Here is an 18,728-nt window from a genome sequence, read left to right as displayed (position 1 = left end):
TGTTTGGCCCAAACTCTAGGTTACTTGACCTAGTGGTAATAGGATTTAATTAGAAGGATCTAGAATCCTAATCAATGTAGAATTACTTTCCTTGTATGATTGAGATTCTATGCATTGTAATCCTCTATATAAAGAGGCCCCTATTATCAATGAGAATACACAGCAAATTCCTCTCAATTTCAGTTTCTCTACAATAAATTGGATGTTTAAAAGTAGGAGAGATCCAAATATCAAATTTGGAGGTCCAACTAGAACCACCATTTACTTTTTTTTTATTTTTTTTATTTTTTTCTCTTTCTGTAAAATGGTCAAATGGAGCCTTAACAAACCAGCAAGGAAGTAGCCAATGCGGCTACTACAAGAGGTCCTAACTTTGGGCATCTCCAACATATTCCTTATTTTAAAATAATTTTAAAATTTAACTAATTTTAGAATAATATTTCACTCCAGCAGAATAGTTAAACAAAAGTTAAATTTAACTTTTTGGATATTCTTTTTACAAACTGAGGTTAACCATCAGAATTGCTGACAAACTACAATCAAACAAGAATTACACTAGTTTGAAGAAACTACTGCCTTCAAGGCATACAAAAATTTGAGACAAATTTACAAGAAATCAGGAATAATTAACAATCAGTTGCCAAATGAGTAAGAGATTATTCTTCAGATATACTGACTTAAATATTCAGTTCATCACATCTATATATGTAAAGGGACAAGCCAAGGTAAAATTCATTATGCCGATAAATTAATCAAATCAGGTGAGAAAGTAAACTACAGAGCATGCAACACATTCTAAGAGAGATATGGCACGAGTTTAAAAAGTATTTTCAAGCCATACTGGGGAAGCACAGACACACAAGACACATCCATACAGAGATAAATTATACAGATAGGGATAGTCAAATCGCCATAGACCTATCTACTAATTAATATTAGTATAGCACTATATAACTGGCAGCTTACACTCTTTTTTTCAGACAAATTCATAGCCAGCTAATTCAACTAGTACTTTTTCAAGTAATGGAATTTTGATTTATATAGGTAAGGATATGACAAAACTAAACTGCAAAAGTTGGAACACAACCAAGCAATAGCATTGTGTTTTCGAATCATTCACTGATGATTGTTATCATGATTCTTCTTTCGTAAACACCAAATTAAACATTCACAAAGAGCAGAATTTTTAAGCTTTCTTGTTGAACCGAGAAAGTTCTGTTTCAAATATACATTCAAATTAACATTACAATGAATTTTTCTACAAAGGCAACAAAGCAGGATCTACTCTATCCTTAATGAATATATCAATTCCATAGTTGATGCATCTGCAGAGTAGATTAGACTTCCAAACTAGTATTTTCAGAATTAACAGCAAGGCCAGGAAGATCCATTTTCCGAATTTCAATGATTATCGAAACTCTAATTTGATTAAAACTTGATAATCAAATTAGAAATCCATTTTCAGAATTATTATTTAGTTATCTTTTTGAAATTCCATTACTCACATTACAAATGAAGAAAGCTGTTATATTAGTGAACATAGAGCATCCAACCAGAACATAGTAACCATCACCATAGCATCCAGTTCAGTAGTGCTACTGCTCAATATCAATTCACAACATATTTAGTTCATGAAAGCAGAGGAAGAAACAACTCAAATAACAACAAAACATACATGAAACTAATCATCATCAGGATCCTCGGAGGCCTTGGAAGAAAAGGGATCGTGAGTAGGACCAACATCCTGTCCAATATGGCGCTGAACCAGCCGCTGCAAATCAGCCATAACCTTGTGCTCACGCTTTGCTTTCTCCTCATAGTTAAACATGGCCAATGCCCTCTTATCCTCAGCACTATAAACCTGGTTTTCTTTTCTAATACGAATGGCATTCATCCTCTGGTGCCTACTACCACTCATCACATAGCCAAGACCCTCAAACTTCTGAATCTCCTCTGCAGAAAGACCAACTTCTCCTCTTCGCGGAATACGCTTCCCTTGTTGAACATACTGTGCAATGGCATCACCTTCACCAGGCCTAAGCGCTCCACCATAACTAATATGCCCTTCGGCTCTAGGCAAGGGCATTGGCCCAACCACAGGTTCATTATCCAAATCCAATGAAGGGTTCCTCTGAGCCTCAAGGATTTCCTTCAATTTCAAGGCCTCAATACTATTCTCATCCATTTCTGGCTCCTCCACTTCGACTAGAGCTTTAGGCTTGGCATCAACTTCAGAATCCAAACTCTTCTCTGAACCAGAATCCTCACTCTCCGTTTCAGAGTACTTCTTCTTCTTACTCTTACTGCTCACCTTTCCCTTCTTCTTCTTCGACTTTACCCTATCAGAAGAATCTGAACCCTCCTCACTATCACTTGCTTCACTCTCATCGGAATCGCTGCTCCGCCTACTCTTCCTTCTTCTCCTTTCTCTTCTGCTCTTCTTTCGCTTACTCCTAGTTCTAGATTTCCTTCTCCTTCTGCGATCCTCTTCCTCATCTGACTCATCATCACTCTCGCTCTCCGATTCGCTATCACTGTATCTCGAACTCTTCTTCCTACGCTTAGAACCCGAACTCTTCTTCCTCTTTCTCGACCGCGAATCCTCCGATTCCGATTCCGATTCAGACTCCGATTCACTCTTGGCTTTGTCCTTCAATTTCTCGCCTGCATCGTTGTTCTCTTCACCAAAAACCTCTGGAATCTCGTCAGCCTTGTCCTCCAATTCGAAATCATCGTTCTCATTCCTCGGCGGGCTCGGCGTCACATTCCAGATACAACTCCTCAACGCCTTCCTCAGCTTCTGCCTCTTCAGCCTCCGGTACTCCTCAATATTCAGCCCCTTCAGCTCCTCGTCGGACTCCTCCGCCTCTGGCCACCTTCCATTCCGGTCCCTATCGTTCCCGGCGCGCCCGAATCTCCTGGGTAAAGACTCCGGCCCTCCGTTGGACCTAGGGCTTCGTCGAGGCGAGTAAGACCGGTCGTTCCCGGCCCGACCGAATCTTCGGCCTCCGTTGGACCTAGGGCTTCGCCTAGGGCTAGGGTAATCAGGAGAGTAAGAGCGATTTCGGTGGCGGTCGTACCTTTCATAGCTGGGGCTGCGACGGTGGCGGCGGTCGTCAGGTGAGTTGTCATAGTCCGGTGGGGAGTGACGGCCGTTATCGTGATCAGAACGGAATCGTCGATTGGGGACATGAACGGTGGAGGAAGGCCTCGCCATTTGGGAACCAAAATCTAATTGGAGGGTTTGGAAATCAGACTCAAAATATAAACCCCGTATAGGCTAAAGGCCCAGTTTGGCACCTGCTTTTGGTCCAAAAGTGCTTCTCGTGCTCAATTCAGTCAACTGAACTGCCCTCTTTTTTCTTTTTTCTTTTTTTATTGAAACGGAGTTTGGAACCCAGTCATGCAGAGAGACTCAGCCCCACGCTCATATTATTATTATATAAGTTAGTTTGCTGCGTCGGGGGGACGTAATACCTGAATCCCGAGCAAGCATAGTTGCATTACAAATATCCACATAGAGAACATCCTGCAAGAAAGCAGGAGCCTCATCTAAACAAAAATCTACTACATGATCGAGACTAGCAACGTAAGTCAACCTATGCGCTACACTATTTGCTTCACGAAAAACATGTCGAATTGTAATCCAATCAAAGGATTGTAGGTAATCTTTACAATCGTCCACAATTCGAGACTAACCTCAGAGTTATCTTGTGTCTGTTGAGTGAGGGCTATCACTAAAATTGTGCAGTCACTTTCGAGGGCGAGCTCCTTCCAACCTTGATGTATTGCGATAAGTAACCCTGCTCTGGAGGCTTCCGCTTCAACATGAAATGCCGAGCTCAGATAAGGAATCTTTCTAGACCACACACCACAAAAGTTTCCCATTTCATCCCGAACAATTACCCTAACTTCACCGCTTCCATTTGAACCGTAGGCACCATCTATATTCATCTTGATCGAGTCTGCCACAAGGTGGAAACTGCCATTTCGCCACACACCTATTGTTATTGGTCGGTACCTTCTCTGGGTGCAAGCGTTGATATTCTAATAACAAATGCATTGAGTCATTGACCAACTAACTGTGTTCATTGGATTGAAAAAGCCCCCATTCCAAACTAGTTTGTTTCTTTCTGACCAAATAGCCCATAAAAGCATAAAAAATACCTCCACCTGATGCTTGTTGAAAACACCCAGCATGTCTCTGATCCAATCTTGAATAGTTGAATTGATGCTGCTGCATAGGCCTAGGTGTTTTAACCCGGAAAATCAGTTTGGGCCTTGAAAAAAAAAACACGAAATTTTAAGGCTCGGACCATTTATGAATAAAACGGGCCGGTCCCGGGCCTGAGTTCTCAGTAATGTAAAAGCCCGGATAAGGGCCCGTATAACCCATAGTGCCATATGTCCCTCTGTGATAGGCTGGTTATACACGCCGTGGTGTGAGATCGACCACAGGTGATCACTGAAGCCCACTTCTCTAAACGACTCGTTTCGATAATTTGACCTACTATCAGGTCGTGCTAATGCTTGAGCTCTCCACTGCTTCTTCGAACCCAAAAACAGTAAAACCCCCAATTTGGCTTTGAGCAATCCAGATTTCCAATAGGTTTTGATCAGTTCGCTTTCAATCCGAGAAGCGATCAGTTTGTTTTCATCTGCCTATTACCTATATCGAGTTCAGAAACCACAATCCAGTTCGTGACTTCGTCAGTTTGAAATGGTCACTTCTGGGAGTGAGCTGGTGGCGGCGACTCCAACGGCTGATGGCGGTGTGACAACTCAAGGCAGTGGGGCAACTGATGGTGGTACGGCGATTGATGGTGGTGCGGCAGCTTCAAGCCAGGTGGACACAGAAAAGAGAAAGAGGGAGGATTCGAGTCGGACTCGAAGGAGTAGTTGCCGGTCCAATGTTTGGGATCATTTTAAGAAAATTGACGAATCAATTATGAGCTCGGAACAGGATGGGAAGGAAGATGTAGTCGGACATTGCAGCAAAGCTAGATGTAAGTATTGTAGTACTGTGTTTAAATCCAATTCCTCTTTTAATGGTACTTCAACTCTTAGGCGTCATATTGAGAATGTGTGCAAACAATATCCTGGTAGAGTAGATTTAGAGGAAGGACAGAAGATGTTGGCTAGTGATAGGAGTACCAATTGATGATTTTCAGGCCCATTTCTTTAAGGACCGGCCCGTTTCTATCCGGTCCGGGCCTTTCCCGGTCCCTCAAGTATTGGCCCGTTTCTAAACGGTCCGGGCTTTTCCCAGTCCCTAAGGCTGAAATGTGAAGTTTGGGCCCGGCCCGTTTAATTCGGTCCCGGTCCTGGTCCCTATGATTTGGCTGCGGGCTGGGACCGTGCCCAAGCCTACTGCTACATGGTTTTTGGCACGCAAACCTAGGAGCTGCAAAGCCATATGCATGCTATGACATTACAGTCCTTGAACTGCCTTATTTGTCCTCGTCCTTTTCTAAAATTTACATTGAAAAAGGACCAAAGCAAACCAAGTTGCCACCCCACACAGTGGCCTAGGCGGTGGCCGAATTGTACCCAAAATGTTAATCATCCTAAACTCTAACTATAGTAGAAACCAAGTATATTAATAGGTAGAGCGTGAAGAGGAGATCCACTTTCATACCTCATGCATTGCCGATGATTACCGGAGTTGCCGAAAAACGCCGAAAATTCCCTGGAAAGGCCGGAGCTTCTTAGCTTCGAATCGCCTTCATCGGAGCTCGTCGGTGAAAACCCAAGGCATAGATTTGGTCGCGGCGATGGGGTCCGAACGCCGGTATTCCGACACCTGGAGATGGCCGGAATCGAAAGTCAGGATCGAGTCCTGTCGCGGATAACAGAAACGAGTCTCAAGTTCTGAAATTTTTGGAGGTTTATGGGTCGTTGATCCGATCTTGACCCTTATATACTTGAAAGCAACGGGAGAGATTAAATGATGATTAAAATCTACGACCCAGAAAGTACCACTAATTTTCTTTTATTTAAAATGAATTTCCTTATTTCAAAACTTCTGAAGTATGAAATAAATAACTCCGAAGTCCGAAAATTTCACAAAATTACCACAGACTCATCATAACGTGTACTTTACTATTGAGTTATTTATTTCATAGTAAAGTACGCGTTACGATGAGTCCGTGGTAATTTCCGTGAAATTTTTGGACGTCGAAGTTATCAAATTGAAGATTTCACTTACTTAAAAATTTTGAATATACTCCCAAACACTATTAATAATTATAAAGAGTGCAAACTTAAATCTTAAATAATTATATCTTAAATCCTTAAATTTTCACGGGCTCACAATACATAACCGAAAAACCTAAAATTTTCACGCATATAACAAAAAACCTAAAATTGCTTATATAATTTCTACAATTAATATTGAGACAAAAGTGATACATTGATAATTTGAACTAGTGTACAAGTACAATACATGAGACAAATTTTAATTTGGTACGGTTTTACTTACAACTTACCAAACACCTAGAAATTGTTTTTCGTTCTCACAGCACTTTTAAAAATATTTTACCAAACACTCAACTGCTTCTTCTCACAGCAATTTCAAAAGTGTTTCCTCTCACAGCAAAACAAAAGGTGCTTCTTCTCACAGCACAGTAATCCCAAACTTCCAAATGGGCTTTTGGCACATTTATTAAAACTTCCAAATTTGTGTCCTTTCAAAAAAAAAAAAAAAAAAACTTTCGGAAATGATTCTCAATAAACGGCAGGTTTAATGAAACTTGTGAAATTCTAAAACACCCTCGATGAAATTCTTGATTGACACCACCAAATCAAATCAGGTATTTGACATTAGGAGTACTGGTTCAACATCTTTGATGAACGGTTCACATTCTGCTAGTTGTCATGATAAGTATCCCTAGTAACAAAGTTTTGATGGGTTGTTATTAAATTTGGTCATTCATTTACTTGGAGTTGAGATATTTATCAATGGAAAACTTGAATGGAGAGAAAATGAACTAAACTGAATCATTCACATTACGTCATTTACTAACCATATGAAATTAGAATAAGAATGCAGCTGATTTCGAGTGATATTGTATATTAATTATCTCTAAATGAAAATTAAAACTATTTTGATTATTGAAAAAATGCTACTAAAATAAGTGGTCGAAACCTTATTTTACAAAAATAATTACTGTTGTATCTAAAACAATCAAACCTTGGCAAAGTCATCTAGAGTCGTATTTTATAAAAATTTTGTTCACGTAGTTGGCTGTTGGCATGATCAAAGGAAATCCCACTTCAATGTCAGGAATCAATCCCTTCATTTCTAGGGCATTTTTGCTACTGGAATCAATTCATTCATGTTCGCAGCCATAGAGACAAATCACATTGCGGCTGCAGGTGTGATCACAATGACAATTTTGAGGTCGATGGTATTGACCAGTAGGGAGCGGCCAAGACTGGAGTAGAAACAATCAAACAAAATGAGCTGCCAAGCAGTAACATTTCCATACCAAGTGATGATCAAATTGGCTATACATCGATAAACAAATTGGTGCTCATCAATGAAAACATATTCATTTCCACGGAAATATTTTGTCATGACTTGCAAATGAGAGAGATTTTGTCAAAATTAACTTTTAAACCAACTTTGATCGACTTCGCAATTCACAAAGGTAAAATTAAACATTTTGAAACTACAAAGTTAATATTGATTATCATCCCAAACCACATGAACCAATTAGAACTTTTACCCAAAAGTAGTTTAATCAAGATTGACCAAATTTATTTTAACGTGAGAAGGACCTCAATGGTTAGTAGTTAGTGTCTCATCCTCCCAAAATAACATCAAAGCTAAGCACCACAAAAATAAATATACACAAAACATCATTCCAATAAATCCCTCTATAAAAATCATCATCCATGTTTTACAAAAAGCAGAAAGCAACCCTAGGCTCTCTGCATCAATGCCAAAACTACCGACCCAATAAACGAATACCAGTGAATCTGGTGGAGTATACTATGAAACGTGAAAGACAGGTGAAAATTTGAGGGCAACCTATCAATACAGCTCTATCATTCACCCCCATGTAGTAGCCACAAAAATGGCAACAAATATTACAAACTCTCTGTGCATGAACCCCCGCTGATATGCACAATGAAGATAGCAAGGGATCCAAAACCAATAATGCCCTGAGAAGGGAATCTTAACCAGATAAATGGTATGACTAAATAACAGAAGACTCTATCAAGATAAAAGAAAAGAAAAAAGGATGGTCGAGGCATATCCTACCTTAGAATAGCCTCAAACCAGACAATGACTGCTAAAACAAGATTGAAGTGCCATCTGCAGAGTTCCCTGATCTCCTCCAATCAAGTTCCCTGACATCAAATCTAGCATATTGTTGAAGCTATCATGAAGCAGATATGCTTCCAAGCACTTCAAACATGAAAAGCCCTTTAGAGCAACCAAAGGCTCTGAATGGACAGCCAACAACTCTGTCTTATATTCCCAGCAGTACATCAATGGAATAAGCAAAGAAGAGAAAGGCAAAATTGAATCCACACCAAAAGAGTTAAAGCAGCATTCATGAAGCTGTGGCAACTGAAGCCTTCTCCATCTTTTCTTTTTCAATCTCTGCTCTCCTCTGTTCAGCATGCTGTGCTACACCATTTGCAAGTGCCTGATAATGGAAGTCTAGCGTCTGTGTAAGACTCTGAAACCTAGGCGGATCCGATGCTTGCACGGCTTCAAAAGCAAGAAAGAGGACATCAAGCACATGTCATACATGCCATAAAATCAAGACATGAGCCATATAACATGGGAAGTAGTTTTCACTTACATTTGACTGCATCTACAAAGAAGACAAAAGGATCCACATCGTCAATTGGTGACTGTAACTCCTCATCATCACTGAAATCTTCATCAGAGTCGTCATCGAACTCATCACTTGGGCGGAAACACTTTGCCTGTGACACCACCAAATGATAATATGAGACACAGGATATATAGCAAGCAAAACAATGAGAAAACAGGCAATGCAGTAAAAAAAAATTCCTTTACAGGCAGGCAGAGCACAGTAATATTGCTTGAGTGGGAGGGAAAAACATAACAACACACCTGTGCAGCTAACTTTTGAAATTTAAGGCTATCAGCTTCATCACCATCCTCGGCATCAACTCCCATTTCTTTGTCTGATCCATCCCCGCCATCATCGTCATCATCAGTTTGAAAACCATCCATATCATCATCATCTTCAGCTTCTTCCTCCTTTGCAGCAGCTGCAAGAGCATTCATAAGAATTTACAATATAAAGGTTTGAGTGTGTGACCCATGAAAAAGAAGAATAATAACTTACGAAATAAATAATATTCTCCTTTCTCAATCTACATAAACTCTACAACTTGTCATTTCAAATATATATTCAATATATATATATATATATATATATATATATATATATAGTCTTGCATCGTCCATTCGTCCCTATTTTTGTAAGTCAAATTTCTAATGCAGAGTAAGGAATAAAGAGTAAAAAGGAAAAAAAATTAGATATGTATATATATATATATATATATATATATATATACACACATGTATAACTGAAAGAAAAATATAAAATACTTCATTAGACTATGCAGAGAAAAAAGAAAGATTAATTTTGCCCAAGTCGAGGAGAAAAGAAAAAGATCAAATCTACTATTGGATCCATATCTGGACATGAAAATGACCACGAGGCAAAAAATTGGGGGCCTAGTGCTAGCCTATGACATGAGTGGCGAATAATTGGTATAGATGAAAAGACAGAAAGATACCTGCAACTTGATCCTTGTATGCAACTAAGAGATCAAGGGTGGCCCTGAAAACACGGCCCAAAGCCTCCGCAGGTAATTGTCCAGCTGGGAGTGTAAGTAATGATGTCAAGCCCAAGCAGCAAACCTTTTTGTCATGTTCCCTGCATTAAATTATACATTACTACCAATGATCTAGTCGCAATAACAATAAAATTAATCAGTGAATTACCTTTTAAAATGCACACGTACGCCACTTTTCTTAACCTCTTGCAACATCTGGAACCAAAGATTAAATAGATCTGTCGCTATACCCAGCTTTTGCAATATGTTGAGTGTCAAAGCTGCATTGTAGTAAAGAGCATCTGCAATCTTCAAACAGACAAAAAACCGCATAAATTTCAGCATGTCAAAAGTAATCGTGAAATGATGCCAAGTAGGGTTGCATCAGGATTAGCGATAAATAAATATATTGGAAACACAATTGATACCAAACAATGACATTTTACGGTCAACCCTAATTTCATCACTGACAATTGCAACTCAGCAGGGTTAGTGGAAAACTTATTTTGTCACTTAGAAAGCCCCAAACGGTCAGTTACTATGTCAAGTACCACTATTCTGGCGTATCACCACTGCTTCTGGGATTTCAGAAACCTCTTTCTTTAGAAATATTCCACTCACCTCACCAGATTAATGGCAAACTATGACAAGCTCGAATTACTAAGAACTCCTTATTTCTGATAAGTTAAACTCAGTAAGGGATACCCAACCAAATAGTGTATGAAAAAGACTATTTCACTGTGCCAAACCACCACACCAACCCATACAAGGAACGAATCGGGGGGCAGGAAATGAATCGTCTAACATCTATGAAGCACAATTCCTGATATTCAAGACTCAGAAGCACTGGGCAAAATTGTTTATTTAAAGATGAAACAAATACTGGAACAATACAATAACACACGAGTAGTTATCTGGGCAAAATTGTTTAATTAAAGATTAAACAAATACTGGAACAATACAAAAGCACACGAGTAGTTATCTGTATCTTACCACTTGAACAAGCAGACATTTCAAGTACGATTTTTCAGCTCGACGTAACCGTTCAAATGTAATTCTAATATATGGCTCAACCCACTGATCAACCTGCCCTCTGCAATTCTGAAAAAGTACTTGAATGAGCTTAGGAGCAGGCTCAATATCACCATCTTCCATATTCCTATCTGCCAGGATCTGAAATAGACATAAAAAAAGGTAATAAATAAATAAACAAGAACATAAATGTCATCAACCTAATCAACAACTGCAGCAATTACTGAAGTCAAATGTTATTTTGGATTCTATATCCGCCATGCAATAGGTTAGTAGTTCTAGTATTTGATGCATGGTATCATTCAAGAAGGTTAGAGAAGAGGGAACTCACAGATGAAATCATATTCCAAAGGCTTTGCTGGTAGTCTGGTTCTTTACAAGATAAAAAGTGTGCAGTCCCCCTCGATATGTAGTTATCCAGAGGAACCAGAATATCTGGGAGGAAACATATTGTCTGATAAGAACCTAACAGAAGTACATAAATGCATATATGTCCAAATTTGATTACATAAATCCTTAGGCTTCTAAGTCACATTAACACTTTTGCTGTCTTTCACCAGCAATCAATTTTATATTATCATATGGAGAAGGGCAGGGTTCAAATGGAAAATCTTCGGTCAGAAGAGGAAAGTTTTGTCCCATTAAAACCAACTGATAATGCATTATTCTTGAATACCCAAGATAAGCAGATACGTCATAATACGTCATAAAGTCCTCATCAATAGATAAAATTAATACATATGAGACTATTATGATGTTTAGAAAATGATAGAACAAATAACCCTCTGAAAAAAGGATTACTACAATTCAACTTACTTGAAAAGAAATCTATAGCCCAATCGGCTAAAGCTTCCATCATCAATGGCCAAAGACTCCACATATCCAAAGATATTGTTGGAGAGAAAAATGTCATATACGATACAATTTCCAACACCTCTTCAAAGACCTCTGCATAAGAAAATTTATTAGAAGGGCATACATTCAAACCAAATAAATGAAAAGGGATGCATCTGTAGTGTTGACAACAAACTGAATAATAACACGAACAATGTCCACTTGTGAGAACCCATAGTGAATAAATGATTCTTTTACAAGGTGAGTTATAGATTATGCTTATTTCAAAAGCTTTCGCCATTATTTCAATGTGTTAACAATGCCAGTCAAACCATATATCTGGTGGACAGTGATATAACAGAGAACCATAGAACTTTCTGAACTGAGATAGCAAAAGGATAATTTCCACTTAGGTATGTTAGAATCTCTTAATGACCTATATAGATCTTTCCGGACATGGCATCCATATGGCCACTAGGCTTATGATCTTTTAACTTTCACTACCATATCTGCTAGTTTTGACATACCAGAAGCACAATAAGTTTTGGACAAACACATGTATGTTGCACATACAGAAACCAGTCATTTCCATTCCTTTAACTTAAATAATAATAATAATAATAATAATAATAATAAATAAATAAAAAGATATCGCATACAGAATTAAAGAAGTTAGCAGGATGCAGTTAAGAAGAATAAAAGAATACAAAGAGTTAACATTACTTGACATGAGAAGGTATACAACATGGAACAGAGTTAAGTATCATACAAACCTTGCCCATCGGTTGTCAACATTCTACGCATTATAGGAAGCAAAGTTGGTTCAACTTGGACAAAGAGATGTGGGAGCCTGCTCACTGATTCTAAAATGGTGCTAATAGCACGCAAACAACCAACAGCTGCCAAAGCACCAGGATCATCGGCGTCATCATCAGCTTCAGCTGTATTCATACACCTCCAGAATGCGGCTGCCTATAAATTAGAAAGTAACAGACTTAGGCAAGAACAGCTAAAGATGATACTTTGGTGGTCTGAACATGATGAACAGAAAATATTACCAGATTTTGACACAAACCAAGAGCATATGGTGCCATTTCCTCCCCAAACTTGTCCACTATAGTCTCCAGGGTAAAAACCAGATCTTCATTCTCAACCTCATTCATAAGCTTGAAAAACTCTGAACAATAAAATGTAGGCAATGGATAAGTCTCATGATGTTTGTAAATGATGCATAGCAAAGGTTTCTGTCTCACATACCATCAAGTAGCTGAGGAAGAATTGGGCGAATTTCATTCAAATCTGCATATCAAACAAAAGAAGAGTAAATCAAAAATTACAAAACAACTATGAGAGATTTTTGAAGGTATGTACCTCTGCAAGCTTCAACAAAGGAACGCAAAGCAAACACTGAATCAACTCGAACAGGAAGTTCTGGATCTCGCATCCCTGCGACCACACTATGCAATGCTTTAAGGAAGTTGTTCGGCTCTGAGAAGTTAATATGGGCATACTGTCCTGCAACCCATGCTGCCTAATCACAATGGAACAACAATGGATAAGAATAACAGTTCATATGAAATAAAATATAAAATTGAAGAAATACCGAGATGGCTTCATTAAAAGAAAATGACCAAATGACAGAGACAAGGAAGCATGAAGTGCACATTTAAACATATGAAAGAATATAGTGGATTCACGAATAATAACAAATAAAAACCATGGAACATCGCAGAAATAATGGATTCTAGCCTAATAAAACTACAAGTCATCCCTTGTTCTCTTTTCTAGCATTATGCTCCTTGTTTTCTTAAAGTTGCCAAATGTAGATCTCCATGATGCTTCTTCATGAGCATTTAGTTGGGTTTTCTGTACAGATAAAAATTGACGATATCCTACTCAAAGAAAACTCATATATACTATAAAATTAAGGGATATTCCAGATAGGAGTTTTGTGCTGGTTGCACTTCCCTAGAATACCTCCATTTCAACATGTACGGAACGAAAACAAAAAGCAAAGCTAAAAACCAAATTTTAAGTTCTATAGAAGAATGCAAAACACAAAACAAGAGGAATTTGATGTAACAAACCTTAGCTCTAAGATGCCCAACAGGACTACTAAACTCGGGGAATACATGTTGCACTAACATACGCTCTAATTCAGACTTGTAAGGTTCCGTTTGTTTCAATTTGTCACAAAGTGCTCCAATAGCAAGAAGCGCGCCATCTTTCTGTCGATAGGGTTTGTATTCCATCGGGGCTTCATCATACCTTGATCAGGCAATAAGGTAAAAACTAAATCAATACCAAAGCACCAAATATATGTATCATTTTCAAAAGAAAACGAAAAGTTACCTCTTGAAAATTTCCACAATGAATTGAAGGAACGTATGAAGATTTTCCTTTCCACGTTTCCTGACCAACTCACTGACAAAATCCATGGAAGCTGTTCTTGGACTGTATAAGTCTTCAATGATATCTGCACAACCAAGACAATGCGTTACACTTCTGCAGGGCATAGATCTTCAAGCAATGACACAAGATCTAGAAAACTAACCGTAGCCCTTCCTCACATATTCATGTGGGTCTTCATCCCATAGCTTTTGGTCATTGTCATTGAAACACATCAGGGGAAAAACTATCTCAAAAAGAAGAACATTAAGTCGTGGTTGCAGCAGAGTATACATGCTAATCTTTGAGATGCTGCATATACAAATAAGTTCACAAGAAGGTTAGGGAGTCACCACTTATATTTAACCACAATATGAAGTAGAAAAGAAAAGAAATCTGCTGAGAACTTGCACCACACTAAACTCTGCACTTTAACACTAGGAAGTTCCTACTTGGGGTTAAGAGAGCAGAAAAGAAATCCATCAAGTACTTTTGTCAAAATAAATAGCCGACATCCACAACTTGCTAATATATTCATTGAAATAGTCGGACAAATTACTTTAGGGAATAGTAACAAAAGAAGCAAGTCTGCTCGGCAGCTTATAACAACGTTTGCATATTCAATATACATACCCACTACTTGATAGTCTCACTTTTATAGATAAGAATTTATTATTCAAAATAATAGATTCTGTGAGTCCTCTTGAAGTTTCATAAGACAGTTCAAGCATTGAACAGCAACTTCACAGAAAATTTATAACACAGAACAGAAATAGAACTACAAGAAAAAAGAACTGAATTTTCAGATCATATGTCTTAAACCTCAGGCCAACCAACCCAGAATTGGGATCAAAGCATTGATCTACATGTGCAAACCCTTAAGCAGGACTACTTGGTGTTAAATATATTCAGATGACATTTTGGAAATAAAAAAAAATGATTTGGACAGCTCCATATAGGATTAAGGACTACAGTTTAGGGCAGCATCCCATCATTCCCATGTAATATTAATGGTTTATGTAGGATTTAGGAATAACTACTTTTACAATAAGCCAGCTATTTTTTAAAGAAATTGTAAACACATCAAATATTATGTCTCTGATAAAGAGTTTAATATTCACTAACCGCATAAAATGAGAAGAAATAAGAGGATGCAATCTATGAAGAAAAAATGGCACACCTATTGCTTAAATATTGAAGAACAAGATTGGTAACTCTGTCAGGTAAGTATCCACCCGTTCGAATCACATTCAGCAAATTCAAGTGGCACTCCAAAATCTTCCCAGCGTAACTCTTCTGAAACATTTGAGCAAATGCCCTGTTTTCTGGGTTTTGGAGCTTCAAATCTCCGAACCTGTGGACAAAGGTATCAAAAATGAAATGACAGATAAATGCTTTGCACTTGAAGGTCATTCTTATTTTATTTAATCCAAGAGCTTACCGTGTGTACAACCGGTTTAAAATGTGGATAGTCCATTTCTTCACCTTCCACCACCCCCATGCCTTTCTAAGATCAGGATCTGCAGGTTGGCCTTCCACTGGAACTGGTCTCTCCAATATATTTAGGAAAAGCATCATCCAAGCATTGAACACATTGGGATCAAATAGCTGCTTTGGAATCTCCAACTGACAATAATTCAAAATGAAGGATATGTAAATAACACAAGTCTAAACTTTACCAGTAGGAGACCTTAGGGTTGTCCTATCAAATAAATTATTACTTATAACGGCACAAAAGCTGTGATTCAAAAATTTCCAATCCTTTCAAACACCCAGGTGTCAATATAAATTAAAGGAACTCAGGAGGGGAAAAAACTGTTTTGTAGCATGTTTTCAGGCAAAGCAGTTTCCATGTAAAGAACCTTTAAAGCAGGACAACTAGCCATGAGAACTAACCATAGACTAATACATATACACATATGTAACGACCCAATACTTGTTGGAGGGCTATAAAAATAAGATACAGCAGGATTCATACATGTCATGGACATCTACCTTAGACAGGAAGGAAATGTTACTATGCCACTAACGTCTCAAGTTATATATACTACCACTGCCTTGATTGCACTAGTACCCAAATCCTAAGAAAACTTGACCATGAATAATATCATTTCACAGATTGAGCAAATAACTTTCAAGTAAGCATAAAACATTTATTTAGTTGATGAAATGTTGAAAAGGAATATTATTACTTTGTAGATTTCCATTAAAAAGTCGAGTGATTTAAGGTGGGTATTAGCAAACTTTTTACGAAGACTTATCAACCCATCAATATGGTTCAAATGCACTACAAAAGCAGAACGAAAAAACTCTTGTCCAGAACATACATAAATGGATGACCAGAAAATTTTACAGATAAGCTTGATCAAATCTGCTACTTCCAGTGATGGGTTGGGAATCTGGACAAGCCGGTTGAATATATTGAGCAGATGTGGGAATGTCTCCTCAACAATAAGATAAACAGGTGTTCTCTCCTCATCAGATTTGAACCTAAGAAAATAAAATTACATGGTCAAATTCAAAAATAATTCTGAAGGCACACATCATGCACAAAAAAAAAAAAAAAAAAAAAAACCAATGGAAGGCCTAGCAGACAACAATTCTTAACTAACATTTAATATATATTTCATACTAAATGAATGGATATAAACTACTAGAATCTGATGAGTTTGGACAGATATCTCTCTGAATTTAAAATCAAATAATTGTGACCCAGACATAAACCCTAAACACACAAACAGTGATGCTTCCTTGATCACTATATTTCTAATGTGTGAGTGGACTGGACGCCACACTGTCATCATCCCAGTGACAATGAAACAATGCAAGTCAACATCACTCTAGAGACATGCATAGACACCATTCACATGTATATACGATGGCCACAGGCACAACAGTAAATTTATGGAATACAGCTATCAGGAAACCAGATGATGAATATTTCATTAATATGATCCCCACCGGATAAGAGAACATAATTATCCTTGATTGCTATAACAATCTTGTGTTCAAATACACATTAAGCACACAGTATGCCTCAGATGGAAAACTAGCAGCTAAACTTTGTAGTTTCATTTAGAAGGCAGTGCAACTCCAGGCAATAGCCATACTCCAGGCAATAGCCATATATAAGAATCACTTCATAAGAAAAGTAGATTATGATACACTTACTCGTATTTTCTAGAAAGAATCCTCAAAACAAACAAAGCTCCATAAACTTGTTGGTCTTGTAAGTTGTGCTTCACCCAGTCTAAAAGCCGTGGCCACTGCTCAGGGTAATCGGCATGAATAATTGTCTTTAGGCACTCACCCAGTTGCACCCTGTACAATGACATTAGATCACCAACGTAAACGGAACATAATTTCTCAAGACATTATATAGAACTAACAACTTAAAACAAAACACAAAGGCAATGTGCGTGCAGAGTCACAGGCCCACAGTTGCTTAATCTAGTTATAAGCACATCAACCACAGTAGCCGAAACAGCAAACAAAGTACCTCAACAAAGGGGGAACCTGTGTAACAAACACAAGAACGTGCTCCCTAACCACCTCCTTATCAGCTTGTGATATCTTATTCTGCTCATCTACACACAACAATCAACAGGGCACAGAACAATAAGCACAGCTAGACTCATCCACGGATTTCATATACAAACGCAAACCCTATTCAATCAATCATTACATACCCGGCTCATGAGGTGACCAGTTCTTCGCAATGAAGTTCTTGAAATGGATGCTGGCAACCTGACGCACACCCATGTCGCAGTTACCATCCACAATAATTTGCAACAGTCTCACCAAATGCTGCGGTGTATACTGAATCTGCAAACCAAAACCCCCCAACATCAACATCATCAGATGAAAACCCCCCACACATACATATAAAACCCTAATCAAAATTATCACCAATTTTACGACTTCGATCATTTTTTTTTTTTTTGTTTTCCTCCTCATCACCAACCACATAACACCAATTCACTATGAATCAAATCAAACAAGGAACTCTCACAATTCTGATCAACACGAGTCAAGATTACACATCCAATCAAACCGAAAAGATTATCAAGAAATTACAAGAACCTGATTGAGGCTGTGCTCGGCGGCTTTACGCTCATCGGGATTGGTGCTGAGAGCCGCTTGGAGTATAACAGCAAGGCCAGGAAGATCCATATTTTTTTTTTTTTTTCAGAATTTCGATGATAATCGAAACTCCAATAGGATTAAAAGGTCGGCCAGGACAATCAAAATTGATCGGGGAACCTAAACCCTAGCTGAAATTGAAGGAAGGGGATGATGGGGCGAAACCAGAAAGGCGAGGGATAAGAGTAGGTTGTCACCACTAGGGTTTAGACAAGGCTTTTTGCACAGGGATACAACTCTGTTGAGTGTGCTGCTATTTAAAGCCACTAGGGTTTACGCTTCTAACTAAAAACTAATCATTCCAGGGCCCTATGAAAAAAACCAAATTGCACGTTCACAATTTACTTTTTTATATTACATTTTTTTCTTTCTTTTTGTTAAAACTTCTTCTTTTTTTTAATTCTTTTACTCTTATAGGTTGATTACTTGGTTTGGCCGTAATTATGGTTGTCTAAGTTTGATTCTCACCGACACTAACCTTCTTGACGCTACTGGAGTTT

General features: G+C 38.1%; 2 protein-coding genes across 2 annotated transcripts; both read right to left on the bottom strand.

The window, feature by feature from the left end:
- Window positions 1–1,513: 1,513 nt before the first annotated feature.
- Window positions 1,514–3,276, bottom strand: LOC133710060 (uncharacterized). The gene has a single exon (XM_062136036.1). The coding sequence runs from the start codon at window positions 3,215–3,217 to the stop codon at window positions 1,682–1,684; it is 1,536 nt and encodes a 511-aa protein (XP_061992020.1). The 5' UTR covers window positions 3,218–3,276; the 3' UTR covers window positions 1,514–1,681.
- A 4,576-nt stretch (window positions 3,277–7,852) lies between these two features.
- Window positions 7,853–18,476, bottom strand: LOC133708928 (importin beta-like SAD2). Its single transcript, XM_062134516.1, has 22 exons — window positions 18,169–18,476; window positions 17,775–17,910; window positions 17,585–17,672; window positions 17,257–17,406; window positions 16,413–16,575; window positions 15,527–15,711; window positions 15,266–15,439; window positions 14,252–14,397; window positions 14,050–14,173; window positions 13,785–13,965; window positions 13,069–13,228; window positions 12,955–12,996; window positions 12,756–12,874; window positions 12,471–12,669; window positions 11,680–11,811; window positions 11,195–11,298; window positions 10,825–11,004; window positions 10,001–10,140; window positions 9,793–9,932; window positions 9,098–9,258; window positions 8,820–8,946; window positions 7,853–8,725 (listed from the first exon to the last, which is right to left on the bottom strand). The coding sequence occupies exons 1-22, from the start codon at window positions 18,256–18,258 to the stop codon at window positions 8,565–8,567; spliced, it is 3,102 nt and encodes a 1,033-aa protein (XP_061990500.1). The 5' UTR covers window positions 18,259–18,476; the 3' UTR covers window positions 7,853–8,564.
- Between the last annotated feature and the right edge of the window lie 252 nt (window positions 18,477–18,728).

The sequence above is a fragment of the Rosa rugosa genome, chromosome 5 (assembly GCF_958449725.1).
Source record: "Rosa rugosa chromosome 5, drRosRugo1.1, whole genome shotgun sequence".
NCBI lineage: Eukaryota > Viridiplantae > Streptophyta > Magnoliopsida > Rosales > Rosaceae > Rosa > Rosa rugosa.
The sequence above is the reverse complement of the archived record's forward strand: the minus strand, read 5'-3'. Positions and strand labels throughout refer to the sequence as shown.